This window comes from Mauremys mutica, chromosome 18 (assembly GCF_020497125.1).
Source record: "Mauremys mutica isolate MM-2020 ecotype Southern chromosome 18, ASM2049712v1, whole genome shotgun sequence".
Taxonomy (NCBI): Eukaryota; Metazoa; Chordata; order Testudines; family Geoemydidae; genus Mauremys; species Mauremys mutica.
In genome coordinates this window covers 5,695,124-5,714,538 of record NC_059089.1, presented here as the reverse complement: position 1 = coordinate 5,714,538, position 19,415 = coordinate 5,695,124, and the positions used below count along the sequence as shown (strand labels likewise).

The window sequence follows — 19,415 nt, the reverse complement described above, 5'->3', positions numbered from 1 at the left end:
CCTTGGGGCACTCCACTTGAAACTGGCTGCCAACTAGACATGGAGGCATTGATCACTACCCGTTGAGCCCGACAATCTAGCCAGCTTTCTATCCATCTTATAGTCCACCTTATAGACATCACTTTTGTTGACACAAATTGGTAGTGTAGACATGGCCTCAATGAGTTAAATCTCAAATTAAGCACATACTTAACTGATTTGTTAAAATGCTTTTCCTGGTTTTATGATTACCAGTGTTAGAAACAAACGAACAGAAAGCCCTATTGAAGGGTGTACTTACAAAGTCCAGCTCTTTGAACAGAAAGGACAACATCAGATAGTATCAGCATGTTTACAATCTGAATAATAATAGAAGAGATAAGCCTAACTGAGCTAAAGATGTGACTGACTTGGCTGCTGTATCTATTTTAATATTTATTTTGTTATTGCAATGTTTGGTATTGTTCAACTCCACAAAAAAGTTTTCTGTAAAATGACCCCATTTTTAATATTATTTTTACAGAGGATAAGATCTCCAGGGATGTAACAACTCATTCATGACTAATTTTGCTGTCTATCAGCATATAGATTACGTACTTTAGCTGATAATTAAAGATACACCCCACCGTGGTAACTGAGTATTTCTCCATCACACAGCTTTGTGCATACTCTACTCTGGACCAGGAGTAGCCAGAATAACTGGAAACTAGTAATCATGTTAACTAAGTTGTAGAAACCTCAGATCAAAGTTGGATCAGAAAGGCAATAGCAATTCCAAATCCTAGCTGCCTTCACCACTCCTCCAACTGTTAAGCAAGACCAACAACAACCTTTTATAAATGATCCCCTCAGCACATTATCCGGGAACCCTAAAATCTTTGTAATGTCTGCACACACAATGCATTTATTAGGAAGGCCTCTATATGCACTCTGAAACCAATATAACCCACATGTAAAATGCCTCTTACAATTCTGAATATTAGCATGTGCTGCCTTTTCTGCTCCTACTAATGCATTCCAATTTCCAGTATGAATAAAAATAACAGCAAAGAAATAACCCAGACAAGCATTTGGGCTACATTAACTACCCCCCTCTCCCACCCCTCCCATTCACTTCCACAGTGGATCTAATTAGAAGCATGGGAAAGGTTTATGCTTTTCTTCCATTTCCCTTCCTGAGCCTATGGAGGGGCAGGTACGTGATGAGGACTATGTACTGACAGGGGTGCCTGATACAGGAAAAAGGGTAAGATAGGAGCAAAAGGTGATGACCAATGGTCTGATTCAAAGCCACTGAAGACAATGAATCCTTTTATTGTCTTCCAAGGGCTTTGGGTCAGGCTCTGCTTGAGCAGCAGTCAGAATAAACACTGTATCTGGACAAAACACAAAAATGATCCAAGGTGCTATTCACATGGGGACAGATGCCCACAGCTTGCCCTCAGTTAAGACATTCTTTGTAAAATGGCTACCATCTCCTATGGTTCTCAGTGGGACTCGGATGACAGGCAAAGATGACCCTGTTTACTGACTCCTCAGTGTTCTTCTCCACCTCATCCCATAGGGGGCCGTCATCTTCTCTGAGCGCAATTTGGAGGTGACCATTAGGAATGATGGGAGGTGGGGGGGAGGGGGACATTTTGAAAGAGGATTATTTTTTGTTTATCTGAAGAAGATTTTATGTGTTAGCCTTTACTGATGGGAAAACTTCCAGCTATAAACAAACAACAAACAAACACATAAGTCAATCAATCAATCAATCATTTACCAATAAGTGCAAGTATTTCTCTTCAGATATTACTTGTTACTCCAGATCTACTCAAATAGAGGGGGAAACTCAGATGTGTGTGCGTGTGAGCACACACATGCACAGCGTAGTGCAAAGCACAGGAGGGATGGGAAATCAGGTGTGTGCACATGCAGGGGACTGTGGAGAACATGATGGAGGAGAATCGGTTTGTGTGTGCAGTGGAATCTGGAGGACAGGAGGGAGAGGGAATTTGGATTGGAAACCTGTGTGTATGCACATGTACATAAGCGTGTTGGAATACAGGAGGGAGGGGGAAACTGAACTGAACACTGGCTGTTTTGTGCAGCTCCAATGACACAGCACAGCTTTAAACCCAGTTTAACTAGTGAGTATGTCTGCCAGGCTACTTTGTAATGTATCTGAGTCGCATAAAGCATCAAGAGTGTATCTGTGAATCTGGCCCTAAAAGATTTAAGGTTATTAGAATTATCCAATTAGAATTATCACATGATAATATCCTCATTGAGTTTCTTATTTTTTGTTCACGTATTAATTTTTTAATTATAAAAAGGAAATTTCCACACAAAAACTATATTAAAATGCAGTTAACAGATCAGTGATTTAGGGTAAAATGTGCACAAAACAACCCAGGAAAGTCTAAGTTAAGATTAAATTTAAAAGCAATCCAAACATATTAAGGTCTGGAAAGTCAGTTAGGGAACCCAAACAGCTCTAACTCTGCCCTATAGTGATATCATAGCAAAAGAACAATATAATGTATATTCTAACATCAGTTGAATCTAATCAATTTAAGACTACAAACATGAATATGCCACAATCACAATCATATTAGGCATCACTAGAGGGCTGAGTTAAGGTAGTCTGCGTGCCTGAAATGTGAATTGCTAGACCCTAAGCATGTTTGGATTTATTTTGAGTTCATCCCTAACTCTGAATTTCCTGGGTTTATCATGCTTGTTTTTTGAATAATTAAACCATCCCAGAAATGTACTTTACTCTAAATTACTGATGTAATCTCAACCCTAACCCTGTGTTAATGCAGTTTTTGTTTGAGAACACTAAGATGGGTGTATTTAAAATAAATAAATGGTATATTTTAATGCCTTTATCACCTAATTCCTAATTTTAGCAATTAGCCCTAGATATAATTAACAAATCCGTTTCTTTTATTGAAAACTAGCAAATATTAGCTCAATTTAACATATTTACAAAATCCATTTTCTATACAAAAACAATAAATACAGAAGGAGAATGTCATTTATTTGTTAAAAATGAAACGCAAAAATTATCTCCCCATCCCTGCTAAACCTTAGCCCCAATGTTCTTGTATAAAAAACAAACAGAACAAGAAAAAAGTCCCTAGATTTCTAATGCAGAGAGAGCTTTGAGTGGGAGTTCTCTCAAGCCAAGGAATATTTCTGGTTGTCAGAGGCTAAAAAGATTATTTATTGTTTCCTTCCTAAACCCAGCTCCACTGCCACCTGTTCAGAATTTAATATAAAGCTGTTAAACAAAACCAGAACTTTGATGCTAATTGCGAAAACAAGTTTCACTGTATCTGACCCTAGAAGCACTTACTACTGATCCACAAGCAAAGGAATTTGATTTTTTTTTAGCACAGCTATCTTTTTACCTTTATAAGCTGTTTAAAAAATGTAAATAAAATAACTTAGTGGACAATAGAGGGCATTCATCCCACAGAAAGACAGCCGCTACCCTTAGACATGAAATATCGCAGCACATTAAGTCATGAGACCCCGCTAATCAAAGCTGACAGGGCACTGAATGTGGTTTCTGCTGAGACTTAGCGATATCATGGGGCACTGAAGCATGCACAGCCTGCCAGACTGCCCCTGTTCATGTGACAATAGCTTTTATTCGCTGAAGGGGCCTGCAAGTGACAAGAGTCTCCTTTGTCTTTAGATTCCTGCATTTGGAGTGCAGGAGAGGTTCATTCAACCAGCCCCAGACACTCTTTGAAAGGCTGAAGTGTAACATAAGATGACCATGAAACACTAGCTTGCCTTCTGCCTACCCCTCATTCTTCTAAAGCACAGCCTGGCCTATTCAGCGTCTCTTCACAGAATAGCATCGCACTATATTAGCCTCTGGTCTGCTGAATTCCATCATTGTTTAAAAAATACCGGCAGCCATCTTGGTTTTCATAAAGCCATTCACCAACATCGAAATGGAGAGCTCAAGAAAGAGAGTTCTGAAAGACTACAATACTATCAGCGCCTTGGAGTCCTACACAACACATGGTGTGCATGACATTTTGTCCAGGTTCAGCCTGAACACAAAATAGTCTAATACACTAACATTAGACTGCTCAATGTACAGTTTAGGGCAACTACTGAAACTCACCTTGCAACTACGCTTGGCTCATGAAAGCAGCTGTATAAGAAAGAGGAAATATATCTAAAGGCACCCCAGCTGGAACTGTATAAATAGACATTTTAAATCCCTCTGTTTAGATACTAGCCCCGTTACCAAACAATAGTATACACTCTAATTGTCAGCTTTAAAACCTTTTTTTGTCAACACCATAGTACTGCATTCCATCAGCAGGTGCCATCAACTGCAGTCACACCAGAATGGATACACACCCAGAAACTTGCCACACAGACACTTCTGCCTTTTTCCTTAACTGTCACCTTACTTACAGTCAGAAAAATAAAGCTCCCACTATATGTTTTGGGAGCAGCGGTGCCATCCAGTGGCCAGTGAGGCTCATCTCATCCTCCCATACTCAGAGGGGTGCCTCACAGCATGCATTTACTACCTGCGACTATTACAGTAGAACCTCAGACTTACGAACACGAGAGTTACTAACTGACCAATCAACCACACACCTCATTTGGAACTGTAAGTATGCAATCAGGCAACAGCAGAGGCCAAAAGAAAAAAAGAAAAGAAAAGAAAAAGCAAATACAGTACAGTATTGTGTTAAACGTAAACTATTAAAAAATAAAGGGAAAGTAGCATTTTTCTTCTGCATAGTGAAGTTTCAAAGCTGTATTAAATCAATGTTCCGCTGTAAACTTTTGAAAGAACAGCTCTAACATTTTGTTCAGAGTTATGAACATTTCAGAGTTACAAACAACTACCATTCCTGAGGTGCTCATAACTCTGAGTAGCAGGAATTATTCACATCTGCCAACAAAAGGGTGCTATCTCCAAATAATTCAAGATTTATCTTCCCATTATTACTTTTTATACCCCCACTACTTTCATCCATAGCCACAGTGTTCTATTAGCACTGGAGGTGACAACCCAAAATTCACAAATCCCAAGAGAATGCTTGGCTCAGCTGCACAAATTACTGTTATTCTGACAGACAAATTGGTTCAGTCTTTGAGAAGCTCTAATATTGAAGGTCATGGGTGGGATCAGATCAGCTTTAGAAGTAAATGAGATAACCAGCACACCAGTCTCTAGGAACATCAGGGACTTCATTGTCTGCAGAGACACTGTTCTCTTATGCAATTTGTGAGAGGTGGGACATGAACACATGAGGCAAGGATGCATTGTTCACATGAGAATATTAAATGTGTCCAGTGGACTAAAGGGAGTGTATTTCTATGAAATAAAGACTGAAATGTTGGTGCCCCATTCTATAGATAACCCTTAGGGCTTAAACAAGGGGTTGGAAAAAGCAGAGAATAATATCAAATATTTAGAAAGATTTCAACCTTCTGAAGACTTAAGGTGGGACAGAATGGGGCGAAGAGGCTCACATCTGAACGTTTGTTACTGCCCCACCTGAAAGGAGCCCTACAAGAGGTTACAGTAGAATCAGCACAATATAGACATCCTCGCCGTTGCTTGCAGCAGAGGCCTCATAGTCCTAGTGCCAGGATTGTCTGTCACATTCTATTACTCTACTCTGTCTTGGACTGTACGGGCCAGGACCTGCATTTGTTCTTTTGGTGATACTATAATTGGGAGGAAGATATGGGTAAGGGAAATGAAATAGCTCTGATATCCCGTGGACAACCCTGAGAAAAAACACTGTATTTGGTTCTTCTTAAGGAAAAAAGGTTATGAGCCAACTCTTCCTGCCCGAGAAGTGCTCAAGTCAGGGAAAGGACCCTAGAGAAACAGCTTCACAAATAATCTGGAGCTTTCCAGTTCAAAATGCTTGAAAGAATCTGCATTTCCAAAAGATAGCAGTGAAAAACTCATCTGTATCCCTGGAGCCTCAAATGTCTAGCAAAATCTTATTTACAATCACACTTGAAATTAGTCAAACACCTTGATTCAGTAACCCCATGAAACAGAGAATCTGTCTGGTAAGATTTTCAGTCAGGTGATATATACCACAAAAGATGTCCCTCACAATATTCCATTTCTGGTCAAAACCAGGACATGTGGAATGGATCATTTTTTATTTTATTAAGCACCCAAAATAAAGTACCAAAAAATTAACCAAATTCTTGCAAAACTCACAAAGGGAGTTGGGTTTGACTGGAGCTGTGTGCTCTCCCAGTATGAGGCATGAGGTTGAAGGAAGAGTAAATAAGTACCACCAAGTACAATGATCATACTAAATTACACCACGCACAGACCTTGCTGCCATTATGAAATGTAATTTACACAGAAATATAATGAAAAACAGGCCCAGACACTAACAGGGAATCAAAGCTCTCAGTGTGAAAATCAAGTTGAAAATCAAGACCCACCTCTTTGTACTTGCCCTTGTGGTAAATGTGACTGACATGTCCAAGCAAACTGTTCTGGTCTGCTGTATGTAGCTGAAAAATGCTGATCAGCGGGTCAAGGAGATTAACTTGGCTCTGGGCTAGTATTCTGAACACTCGGGTCTGGAGCTTCTTCAGCCTCAAGCCAGACTAAGAAATCAGAGTCAAATACAGGTTTCATAAAGATCAACATAATTCAATGACAGTCCAAAATGTAGCTTTTTAAAACATCAGACAAGACAACCCATTGGAAAGGAGTTCTCCAGTTTCTCCTTGGATTTTGACACAGAAATCAGGGCAACATGCTACACACATCACTTCACAGTGGCTAATTAAAACAACATTAGATGTTGGTGGGGTAGAACTTGGAGAGGCCCGGTACAAATATCAATCTGAGCATGGGGAACACCGCTTTTTGCTAACAGAACTTCTTGCAGTATTCACACCTCCAACTCAACACGGGAGTTAGAAACCAGGTCAGAGGAGGTACCTTTTGTAGTAAGTTCCCACAGCAGAAACAAGCCTCCAGGCTCTTGCATCCACCAGCTCTCCACAGGCAACCCTTCCCAGCCATGCATGAGAACTCAATTTCATTCCCAGTCTTGTTCCCAGGTCATAGAATCATAGAATATCAGGGTTGGAAGGGACCTCAGGAGGTCATCTAGTCTAACCCCCTGCTCAAAGCAGGACCAATCCCCAACTAAATCATCCCAGCCAGGGCTTTGTCAAGCTGGGCCTTAAAAACCTCTAAGGAAGGAGATTCCACCACCTTCCTAGGTAACCCATTCCAGTGCTTCACCACTCTCTGAGTGAAAAAGTTTTTCCTAATATCCAAACTAAACCTCCCACACTGCAACTTGAGACCATTACTCCTTGTTCTGTCATCAGGTACCACTGAGAACAGTCTAGATCAGTGGTCCCCAATGCGGTGAAAACGGGCGCCATGGCGCCCGTGGGGGCATCTTAATGCGCCCACGTCCTGGCCCCCGGGAGAGCACCCGCCGAAATGACACCGAATTTCAGTGGCATTTCGGCGGGGACGCCTCTCGATGACGACGCTTGTCGCCGACAAGTGATGTCATCGAGAGGCGTCGCCCCTGAATTTAGGCAGGGACGCCTCTCGCTGACGCCACTTGCCGTCGACAAGTGACATCATCGAGAGGCGTCGCCCCCGAATTTTGGCAGGGATGCCTCTCGCCGACACCGCTTGCCGTCGACAAGTGACGTTATCGAGAGGCGTCGCTCCCGTATTTCGGCGGCGATGCCTCTCGATGACGCCGCTTGCCGTCGACAAGTGACGTCATCGAGATGCGTCACTCCCAAATTTCGGCGGGGACGCCTCTCGATGATGTCGCTTGTCGACGGCAAGCGGCATCATCGAGAGGCGTCACTGCCGAAATGCTGCCGAAATTCAGCGGCATTTTGGCGGATGCTCCGCCGCCGCAGTGGTCCTTCGGCTGGCACCCGTCAGCCAAAAAGGTTGGGGACCACTTGTCTAGATCCATCCTCTTTGGAACCCCCTTTCAGGTAAAAAGAACAGGAGTACTTGTGGCACCTTAGAGACTAACCAATTTACTTCAGCATAAGCTTTCGTGGGCTACAGCTCACTTCTTCTTCTTTCAGGTAGTTGAAAGCAGCTGTCATATCCCCCCTCATTCTTCTCTTCTGCAGACTAAACAATCCCAGTTCCCTCAGCCTCTCCTCATAAGTCATGTGTTCCAGCCCCCTAATCATTTTTATTGCCCTCCGCTGGACTCTCTCCAAGTTTTCCACATCCTTCTTGCAGTGTGGGGCCCAAAACTGGACACAGTACTCCAGTTCAGGCCTCACCAATGTCGAATAGAGAGGAATGATCACATCCCTCGATCTACTGGCAATGCCCCTACTTATACAACCCAAAATGCCATTAGCCTTCTTGGCAACAAGGGCACACTGTTGACTCATATCCAGCTTCTGTAACCCCTAGGTCCTTTTCTGCAGAACTGCTTCCTAGTCATTCGGTCCCTAGTCTGTAACGGTGAATGGGATTCTTCCATTCTAAGTGCAGGACTCTGCACTTGTCCTTGTTGAACCTCATCAGGTTTCTTTTGGCCCAGTCCTCTAATTTGTCTACATCCCTCTGTAACCTATCCCTACCCTCCAGCATCCTGGAGCGGCCTTGAGGCAAAAGGATGGTGTCATGACACAGGGACACAACTACTAATACATACTTTCATACATGATCATTCCATTAAAACTTTGAAGTTCTTTACTCTCAGTCCTGTGTTTGATTCAACTACAACAGACTGTAATGGCAGAAAATAGAGATCTTGGGGCTCTGAATGGAGAAGCTGAACTTGCAAACTCAGGCACTTGGAATAAAAATGAAAAATGAAACAGTACAAAGACAAAACCACCTAAAGTTCACAGGGAGAGGTATAGAGAAAGGAAAAATCTCAAGGTATCAGAATGCAACAGGCCAAGGAAATGGATGAATTATTACTTTGATGACCCTACAACTTCAGCTTGATCACTCCATCTACCAGGAGATTCATATTGTTACCACTTTCAGCACTTTGAGTGATAGAAGCTGCTACCACATGGACAGAGTTAAATAATCATTCAGTAATTGTCTTCTATGTGCAAAACTGGAAGAGCACACAGTAATTGGGCTTATGGGATGTTGGTTCCAATGGGAAAGCCTCCAGCAAGGGGAAAGACTGAAAGGTCCATATTCCAGCAAGGCAGCTTGATTTGGGGAGATAGAAATCCCAGGCAGTGGGAGGAAATGGGAACGTATTTTAGCAACATTGGCGTCGCTTCACTTTCAGGACAGCATCACTGGACATACTACCTCAGTATGAATTCCATCAGCAGGTCACATTATGTTTGTGGGTGCACTAATAGAAAGGAACTGGACTATGGAATAAAGTGATTGGAGGAGAGGGAGGCACTTTGGGAACATGAAAATCCCTCTTTTTTCTCCAGGCTCTGTCTCTTTCTCTCTCTAACCTCCTGAACAGCAGGATGTTCCTTTATCCAAAGTTGCAACTCATTGGTGATGTAATACCCCAGGGAGTGCCCTTTCCCCTTCCAGTCACTGCTGCTCTCCAGCATGTCCAGGAGTCCGGCCAATGGGTCGTCCAGAGCTGCAAAACCCCGCCTGGTTTCCTCCTTGAGCTGCTGAGATACAAAAATACATTGTCATGTACAAATAGATTAGTGAATCCTCCCTTCCCTCAGCACAACACAAAGATTTTTTTATTATTATTTCATTTAATCTATTCAGGGAGGTAACTGTTGCTATTCAACCACCATCTCTGCTTCTAGTGACTTTTCATGTCATTAAAGATTCCTTCATGGCCCACTGCACCTCAAACCCAATGGGAAAAGCAGCAATTGCCAACATTAATTATCCCATAAAGACAGAGAAGTTGTTCTGCAGGACAGACAAAGGGGCTTAGGATTTCCTGGAGGGGGTGTTATTGGAGAAGTGGTGACAGTAAAGGCAGGCAGGTTTACAAACCCTATTATCTGCACTTCTAATATACCTACAGATAAGAACACAGATAAAAAAAACAACTCTCCATTCCTGCACTGAAAACGTTTATATTCATCACATAACCATTGCAATCACAATTATGCAACACCTTACACTAGAGTGGAAAACCCTGAGACTAAAATAGTTAAGGATTTAAATACAGGATAAAACATTTAGCATCAGAAACTTGTTGAAAACTCAAATTGCCTTATTTGAAATCCAATTTCCCCTTCTCCAAAGAAGGGTGAGGTATTTGGTTTAGGCTACCATTGCCATTTTATTGTGAACATCTCATTAAAGTTATAAGATAGAGTGCTGAAAAGCTTGGAACATGGAAAAAATATGCTATAAATCTAAGGAATTTCAGGGTGATCTGTTTAGAAAAGTTAAGGAACTGAACGCTCACTTTGTGAATGTTAATAGGCAACTTACTATCCATCTGGTCTAAGTGATTAATTAACAGTCCTGGGCAATATCTTTATAATGTTTACATTAGAGGGTAGTTTCCAAGGAGCTCAGAGGGTTGGCAGGGAAAAGAAGTGGCATCCTTCAGTAGCCCCACAAGTACCTTTCACCACATGGTACATGCATGAAGCAAGGGGAGAGCAGAGACAGAAGAGAAGAATTCAGTAACAGCAGCTGCTCTCTTTTTTCTGGCTAAGAGGCAAAATCTGAAGGATGCTGTTTCCTGCTTGCAGCAAGTTTTACTAATTTATTCTACATGATGATCCCAGTTGCAGCTTCCAATGGAAACAGTACAAAAAAGACTGAAGAATGACATGGAAAACAAAAGAACAGCTAGAGAAAATATGCCAGTCAGGTTTCTTCCTTTTTATTCATCTAAAATATGTATTGGAAGACAGTGTGATTTGCCAGTAATTTTCTGTATCCCCTTTCATGCTGGAAAACCTTGAGACTATAAGAAATATAAATCTGTTTCTCTTTACTGGGTTATCAACTGCATCAAGAACAATGCTGATGACTAACAAAGATGTGTGTTCAGACAAAAGTCTGCTAAGCTAAATCTCCCTAAGTATTTTTCCCTGTGGCAAGAGATCGTGATGTCAAACACAGGACTCTAACCTCCCTGCAAAATTCAGCAGAAGGAGAAGCCAGGCTACAGTGGAACACCAACCACAAATATCTGACACAACAGCCAAAGGAAAACAAAGTGACTAGCCAAGTAAACTGCACTATGTATAAATGGTCTCTTTTTTTCAAAGCCCCACTTCAGCACATTTGGAATTGAACAAGAGCTTTCTCCGCACAGCTCAGCATCTCCTTTGGCTGGAGTCAGAATCCGAGCTTTGGCAAGACGCACTACAGAACACAATGGCCTTGTAAGAAAGAAAGCCCTCACTCACACACATATCTCAGAACAGTTGCAAAACTGGCAAGAGCAGCAATGACAATATGTCTGGATTGATTTTTGATTACGGATCACTTAGATATTCTAAGCAGTGGGAAAATCTCTCTTTAAAGTCTGCTAATGATCTAAGGAAGTGATAAATGGCATGTAATGTACAGAAAGTATTACCTGAATGAATATCAGAAATCAGAGATGAAAATACCTGTTAGGTCACCATGCTCATCACTTTGCCAGTGCAGGATTCTTCCTTAAGTACATTTGCAATTATGTGGCAAGTCTAGCAATGATTCACATAACAAGGCTTCCTTGGGAGAGTATTCCACAGCCTAATAAACCTCATAGTTAAGAAGCTTTTTGCTGATGTCCAGTCTATTTTCTTTTGCCCATTATTCTGAGTTACAAAAGCAAAGAACCTTCTGCTAATCCTGCTGGATTACTCAAAAATTAAGTTTATTTCTCTTCTATGTACAAATCATTGAACTCTCTAAACCCCAGAATTGGAGTCCTAGCCTAATGTAGAGATCTATTTTTCAATCAGTGGGGTGGAGAGGTGGGGGAGGTTAATGGAAGTGATTAACTCTCTTTAGCATTAACAGGAATCACATACATAAGCCTGCGCCAGGTTGAAGCAATAGGTGTCTGGGTGAAATCAATGTACCTAATCTTTAACTTTACTCATTTACTGTAAATTCAAGGTTAGGGTCACTTTGCTTCAAATTATTTTGTCTGTAACAGTGATGATGTCAAATGGTAGATAGGGATGGGGTGAGTCGTTACAAAATCAGGGCCTTATTCTGTTCTCAGATGAATGCACACAGTTTCCCTTGGCATCAACACGGGACACAACTGTATATCTGAAGGTAGGAAATACCCCCAAAAACTGATTAGTACCCTTGCATGGCAGCAACCTGATGACAGCTGAGGGAGAAAAGTAAGAGTGAGTGAGTGAGTGAATGTGTGTGTATGTAGCAACCTGATGACAGCTGAGGGAGAAAAGAGTGAGTGTGTGTGTGCGCGCGCAGACATCAAGAGTACAGTCCCCACATTAGAATCACCGAATCATTTTACCCCCTCACTGTCATTGCCATGCTTCCCTGTCTCACCTATACAAATGACTTTTCTCCTGATCTGCAGGCCCATCTTTCCGTTTAAGAGAGAAGTGGTTCATCTGCATTGGCAGATACGGAGAGTAGTGTAGTGAGTGGGATCCATGTGGCTGTGCATGCCTGTCATGAGCCCGCACGTTGTGTATGATGAACATTTACTATGTAAGGGGGTCTGTCTTCCTTTTAAAAATTCAGGAGCAGTTCACAGCAAATAACCTGAAATCACATGCATTCCTGGGATGATGCAATTTGAGAGACTTGCTGAATAAGTTATGTAGGCTGGGATGAGTCATGGAGACCCTTAAGTTACAAAAAAGATGTGATACAGTCTGCCCAGGACACTTTAATGGGAAACTCTTTTTCATAATATTTTGGTTTGCAATCCATCCAAATTCCAGTTTGCACAGTGAATAGCTTTTGATTATTATTTTTCCCTGTTGTTGTTCTGGTGGAATGAACTGTCCTCAAACCCTAACAATTAATGTTTTCCTCTTGCTCTAGTATAACTTGATAGAAAGACTCAGTCTTCAGAATTGCTGAGCTCTAGTCTGTGTCAGTAATTGACGATTCAAAAAGATATCTCTCGATTGTTGTATTTCCAGCTGTTCAATTACTAAGGCTGGGGGACCGCAAGCTAGAAGAGCTGGAAGGTCTCAATTCTGGAAGGGGGGAGTGATAGCTCAGTGTTTTGCGTATTGGCCTGCTAAACCCAGGGTTGTGAGTTCAATCCTTGAAGGGGCCATTTAGGGATCTGGGGCAAAAATCTGTCTGGGATTGATCCTGCTTTGAGCAGGGGGTTGGACTAGATGACCTCTTGAGGTCCCTTCCAACCCTGATATTCTATAATTCTATGAAATGCACCAGTCAAGTATGATGACCAAGCAAATCTGACAACTAGGCTGTAGCACACAGGCTATGGTCCTTTGGGCATACTAGCATATAGTCGATTGGGTATATTCCACACAACAAAATAATATTTTGCACGTTCCCAGGTATTTCAGAAAAACATTTATGCTATTAACCTGGCTGCAAAGCAGAGACTGCTAAGCATGGGAAGCGAAACACTAACCAGTTATGTCTAATTTTTTTGTTAATTTTCTGAGTTCCCAAATTTAGATGAAGTATGTATCATTCCCTTCAAGAAATCTATACATAGCACCTAGAAAAAAACATAGGGCTGTTTAAAAATATATCAATAATTTCACAGAGACACTATCCAACCAAACCACAGCACACTGCTCCAAAAATGAAAAGACATCATGAAATATGAAGGCTTAAATATTTATCCACTTAGCAAAGAACCCCCACCCCACCATGGGAAGATGTGCTGGCAATTTCAATGCTCTCTTTACCAGGTGTAAGGATGACAGGGTACTTTACATCTTCATATTTCTTACTCTCTACATTAATTGGACAAAAAAATGTTTAAAATAAAAGACTGACTTTGATTTTTTTTTAACAACTCAGCCTGTCTACTGCAGCTCTTGTATGCGTGTCCCACGACTGCTGAACACTGGACAAGGCTGCCTTTTATTTTCCCTTCACACTGCAGATCCGTAGGTCCTTCCCCTATGTATTGGAATTGAAAGCAATCCTGAAGAATTGCGGGTCTGACCCAAGAGCTCTGAGGCCGGACATGTTTTGCATACCGTTATTAGCTCCAGTGTGAAGGGGAGGTTCACTATACAGCCTTACCTTGTTCATCTCTTTCTTTGTCCAGAGGGACTGAAGGGTTTTCAGCAATAGAAGTGAGTCCTGGCCTGGAGGGGGTGGGGGGTGGAGTGAGGGAGAGGGATAGGGGAGAAAAACAAAACAAAACAGATTTAGTGCTTCTGTACAGGCAGTCCAGATACACTGGGGCACTGTTCTGCTGAAGAGAAATAGGCCCCTCCATGCCACTGTTTGAAACCACCAACCTTCCAACTGTCATTCAGGATTAAAGTGCTAAACCCCCTCACTCTGGAAGCCTAACAAAACCACAACAGACATCATCCATGCACAGCTTTAACTAAACACCCACAGACACGTAAACGCTTATTCGGTGCAAAGCTCTCTGGGTGTATTTACAACGAAATCATGTCACCACTCTTCAGCAAATATGACTGGACTGATCTCTCTCATTTTTGAAATACAAAACTGTACAGTCCTAGAAGAGTTAGTTTCATGCTTGGTTTAGAAAGGATTATCAATGCTTTCTGAAACTTTCACTGGAATAGATGGAATAGACCTGGGCTTGGACCTCATCCCAGCACTCAGACGAGAGACAGGAGTGGGTGAATTTGTTTGGAAACCGCCTTAGTAATTGTAGGAGACACTCTGTCAGTTGGCAATAATTGCCAGGCTGCTGTGCTTCAGCTATACTTGTTTGTGTTATTAGATTAGGCCCAAGGTTTATGGTGATCCTGGCAAGGCATAATTTAGTGGAGGATGAAAGAGGATGATATACCCAAAACCCACAAATGCAATGCAGACTAAAATTATGGGAACATCATCTGGGCTTTTCCACTGCTTTTACAAACCAAACCAATAATCACAGCAACTTTTTAAGCTTTCTTGATAAAAAATATCATCAGAAAGTTTTAAAAGTAGATTTTGTAACTACTTGAAAATTTAAATTAAAATCCCTTATTATGCATCAAGCCAGTCAGAATGGGGTTCCTGGAACGGTCAACATTTAAGCATATTTAATTTAAAAGGCAATACAATTCTCAATATTGGTCTCTGAATGTTTCATAAGCATATTCTTACTCAATTCTACATCAATTAGAACATGTTACGGGGGAATTTTTTGCTAAACTCTGAAGTCCAGAATGTAGTCTTATTAAAAATAGACTCAGGCTTCTTGGTTAATTAAATAAACTTGAAAAAGAGAGACAATTAAACTACCCTGTCTATGCTACATATAAAACCTGAATAACTGACTTCAAAATGTGGGTAAACTTGTATCTGATTATGTCACTTCGGCCAACAGAAAAGCTACCTCAAGTGCAAAACTTTTGCCTCAACTCAGCTACATTATAAAGTGTGATAATTATAGAATATTGTAAGAAGCCAGTAGATTGCATGTTGAACCGACAGCATTGTATCACTTGTTCAGGTATTTCTACCATGCAGTTCCCTCTAGGAAATACCACAATCAGCTTGACTTGGTCATATTTACAATTCATAGCATAATATTTTACATCATCATTGGGAAAGTCAAGCTCCACAACAATTGTAGAACCACTGACTTTTGCAAGAATAAAAATGCATCTTTTACGCACACGCACATGCAGACACACACACATAAACCTCTCCCACTGATTTCAAAGGGGAGGTGTGCCCACGTGAAAAGTCAGTATATAGCCCAAAGTGTTTAACAGAATCCACTGCAAATCTGAACCATTATTAATGTGTGGAACACTTTGGGATGATATAGAAAAACTAAGAGTTATGACTTTGCATAAGGCCATCTGTTAAACCCATTACAAGCTTTCTAGACCTCTGTCATCAAAACAAGTTCCTTCTTTGGTGATTTTCCCCCCTAATCTTTTTACAGTTGAAGGGAAATCCCACCCAAATCTTGTGACTGCTTGAATACAGAACAGGACAGAACGGCAGCAATGCAAATAGTCTCTCCAGTCCACTTCCAGTGGTGCAGCATTGTCACCAGCTCTTCTGAAAAACATATGCTCATCTCCTCAGATGCAGGATAAATGCTACAATGCAATCACACGTGTAAACCAATTTAAAAAAAACAATTACAGAATTTTAAATGGGATGTATACAACCACCAAGTGTCACCCCTGGAGCTATCACTCCCACATTTGCTCCCTCCCTGTCTGTCCTGCTCCTGCATAACCACAGCCCTGGTGGAACCCAGGCATTCAGCAGACTGCAAGATCTTCCCAGCAGTTACTCCTCCTTTGAAAAAATTAGATAAGTTCATGGAGGATCATGGAGGATAATGGCTATTAGCCAAGATGATCAGGGATATAACCCCATGCTCTGGGTGTCCCTAAACCTCCAACTGCCAGAAGCTGCGATTGGACGACCAGGGAAGGATCACTCAAAATTGTCCTCTTCTGTGCATTCCCTCTGAAGCACCTGGCATTGGCCACTACTGGAAGACAGGATACTGGGCTAGATGGACCATTGTTCTGACCCAATATGGCCGTTCTTATGTTCTCCTGGCAGTCCAGAGCTGCTGTCAAGACACAGTTCCAGGCAGCCAGGCTACTTCTTGTCTGTCCTGTCTTCCCACACTGCTGGCAGAGAAAAAAAGAGGTGGCAGTGGAGGCTAGCACTGGCTACCGCAGTCTCTCTTGCTGCCAGAAGGTCTGGTGGGAGAACAGGGGAAAACAATGGGAGAGAGGGAATGAGCAGGGCCAACTGGATAGGAAAGGGAAGTGGGGAGTTGGATCGGACAAAGAGGTACACATACAGGGTATGTGTATGTGGGAGAGCACAATAGTGAGAAAGAAACAAAACTACAGTTTCTCCCCTGGATAGCAACCACACTCCAGCTCACTGCAGGTCCGTGGGTCTACATCCAAGAAAGAGGCAATTCCTGCTTGATTCCACTGAACAAGGAATCATATATAGAAATAGGTACATTACACAAATCCTAATTCTCAGCAGCAGTCCCCTCCTCTCCCCTCTACAACCTCATACAGACATAGGGATGTCAATGAGAACATTCGATCAAGGTTCAGTGAATATATCATCTACTACCCGGTGTCAGACAAAAGGACAGATTGGGGGGGGGGGCACCAATGAAGCTCAGAGGCAACACCCTTTGCTGCCGAGCCCACTGCAATATTCACAAGGAAAAGCGGGAGGGTGTTGGAGTTTGTACTGAACTCTGCTTGGACACCCTTATCTGTCCTATCAGCCTTTGTGTAAACTGGGGAATGGTCCCGCTACTGTGGGGAACTTTCCTGGTTTATACACAACCCTGGAGAAATGGGCTGGCGAAAGGATCTGAGTCCTCGCTCCCACTCCCTTTACCCAGAGGCCTGTCTGACCTTGAGGGCTCCCCTTCCACTCTCCTGGGTGGCAGAGCCCTCGGAACCCCAAAAAGGCTGGGCCCAGAATTTCTGGGGGGCTCAACCCGCCACCTTGTCGTGGTCACTTAGGGCAGGTGTTTGAGTGTCCCCACTCCAGGATGCTCTCTCTGCTCTGGACGCTTCTCTGACCCACTGATCATTACATACAGTTCAAAGCAAATACAATTTATTAAACAGCAATCAATTAAAAAAAATAAGGAAAAATGGGGAAGGTGAAAGGAAAACCCGTCACCCTGCTCTGTGGCCCGGGGACGTCACAACCAGCATCTCCACAACATCAGGGCAGTTCACAGTCTGTCCCTCACACGGCCCAGCCCCCTGCCCAGGCCCTGGCTGTGCTGCAGGGACGCTGCGGGTCCGACACTTGCTCTGGCGGAAGCCACACGCCTTCAGGCTCTAGGTGGCAGAACTCTTCTTCCCAGCATCAGCCCCCCTGTCAGGGTTACGATCCCCCCAAAGTCTGACCTGCAAGGCCTCTTGGCTGGGGGCATCTCCCAGTGCTGGGCCCGCTGCCCAGGGTCCCCCTCACCCTTCCCAGCTGCTCACCACATCCGGCTCCGGACGGTTCCAGCTCCACCTCCACTCTGCCTCAGCACTGCTGCTGCTCTGCCTCTAGCCTCTTGGGCTGCTCCTTTGGCTCCTCTGGCTCTGGTTGCTACAGCTCTTTTCCCAGCACAGGTCTGCTCTCTGAGCTGTCTCTGTGGCTCTGCTCCCAGCACTGACCTGCTCCCTGGGCTGCTTCTCTGGATGGCGCGGCTCTGCTCCCCAGTTCAGCTCGGGCCCCTGCTCTCTCCTTAGCTCGGCCCAACTCTGTTCCAGGGAATTCCAGCTCACCCAGAGGACGGGACCCCCCAGGCCTCCTGACTCCCTCATTAGCCTGCCCGCCCTGTCAATCAGGCTGACCTGGAGCATTGGCCTCTCCCCATTGTTCCTGGGGACTGTCAGTCTCAGGGTCCTGATTTCCCATTGACCCTTCCCCTTTCTCTTGGTACTGGGAGCTAGCCAACCAAAAAAACCCATGAGTCTTAGTAAAGGGCCAACAATCCCCTAGCATTTGGCTAGGAAACATGATATAAATTTGAGGTTCTTACCTTCTCCGGCTACTGGAAGGGAGGAGGAGCTGTCTGTCTCCTCTTCCACAACCAGAACCTCTGGGAGCGGGGCGGAGGTCTCTCCCCCATCCCCCTGGCTGCTGTGAGGGGTGGAGAGATGTCTTAAATATTTTCCCTCTCCCTCCATGGTTTGGCACTTCTCCTCTGAGAATACCTCTAGTGCCTATCCTTGCTGCAGCCCATACATTTCACAAGCAGCAGCATGAAATCAACACTATTCTTGACAGAACAGTGTCAACAGTACTGCTGCCACAGGGTTGTCAATAACTGCCCATGCGGGGGTCTTGTCAGTTTCATTCTGCTGTGTGCTATGAACAGCACAAAGGGAGCAGCAGCACAGGAGCTGGATGTCTGCAGATTCAGGAAGACCACACGACATCGCCTCAGGTTTCTTTTCAACCAGACTAGCTATTTTTCAAATAAAAATTATATTCTAGAGAAACTGATGGCTTGCTATGGAAAGTTCCCCACTAACTACTAGCAAGTGGGTTTTTCAAGTTCTGAATTAGATAAACTAATGACACAGGGATGGACTCACAAGAAATAGGTGTGAGAAGATGGTGTGGGAGAGCTGGAAGAGGTCTGCACTCTTAGGGCTGGTCTACACTGTGGGGGGATGGATCTAAGATACACAACTTTGAAGTATCTTAGTTCAACTTACCTGTCCGTCCTCACGGCAACAAGTCGACTGCTGTGGCTCCCCTGTTGACTCTGCTTACTCCTCCTGCCAAGGTGGAGTACGGGCGTCGATTCGGGGATCGATTTATCGTGTCTAGATGAGACGAGACACGATAAATCGATCCCCGATAG

At 43.2% G+C, this 19,415-nt stretch overlaps 1 protein-coding gene across 8 annotated transcripts in view; it reads right to left on the bottom strand.

Annotated features, from left to right (window-relative positions):
* Positions 1 to 19,415, bottom strand: part of EXD3 (exonuclease 3'-5' domain containing 3) — a 614,390-nt gene that overhangs the window by 422,936 nt on the left and 172,039 nt on the right. For 4 of the 8 annotated variants that reach the window (XM_044992564.1, XM_044992567.1, XM_044992565.1 and 1 more), the window contains 3 exons: positions 14,141 to 14,205; positions 9,442 to 9,612; positions 6,433 to 6,600 (listed from right to left, as the gene is read on the bottom strand). In XM_044992564.1, coding sequence (XP_044848499.1) covers positions 6,433 to 6,600; positions 9,442 to 9,612; positions 14,141 to 14,205 — 404 coding nt within the window. Of the gene's footprint in view, positions 1 to 6,432; positions 6,601 to 9,441; positions 9,613 to 14,140; positions 14,206 to 19,266; positions 19,285 to 19,415 lie in introns of those variants that run through there. The other 4 variants (XM_044992566.1, XM_044992568.1, XM_044992570.1 and 1 more) reach the window with 2 other exon arrangements.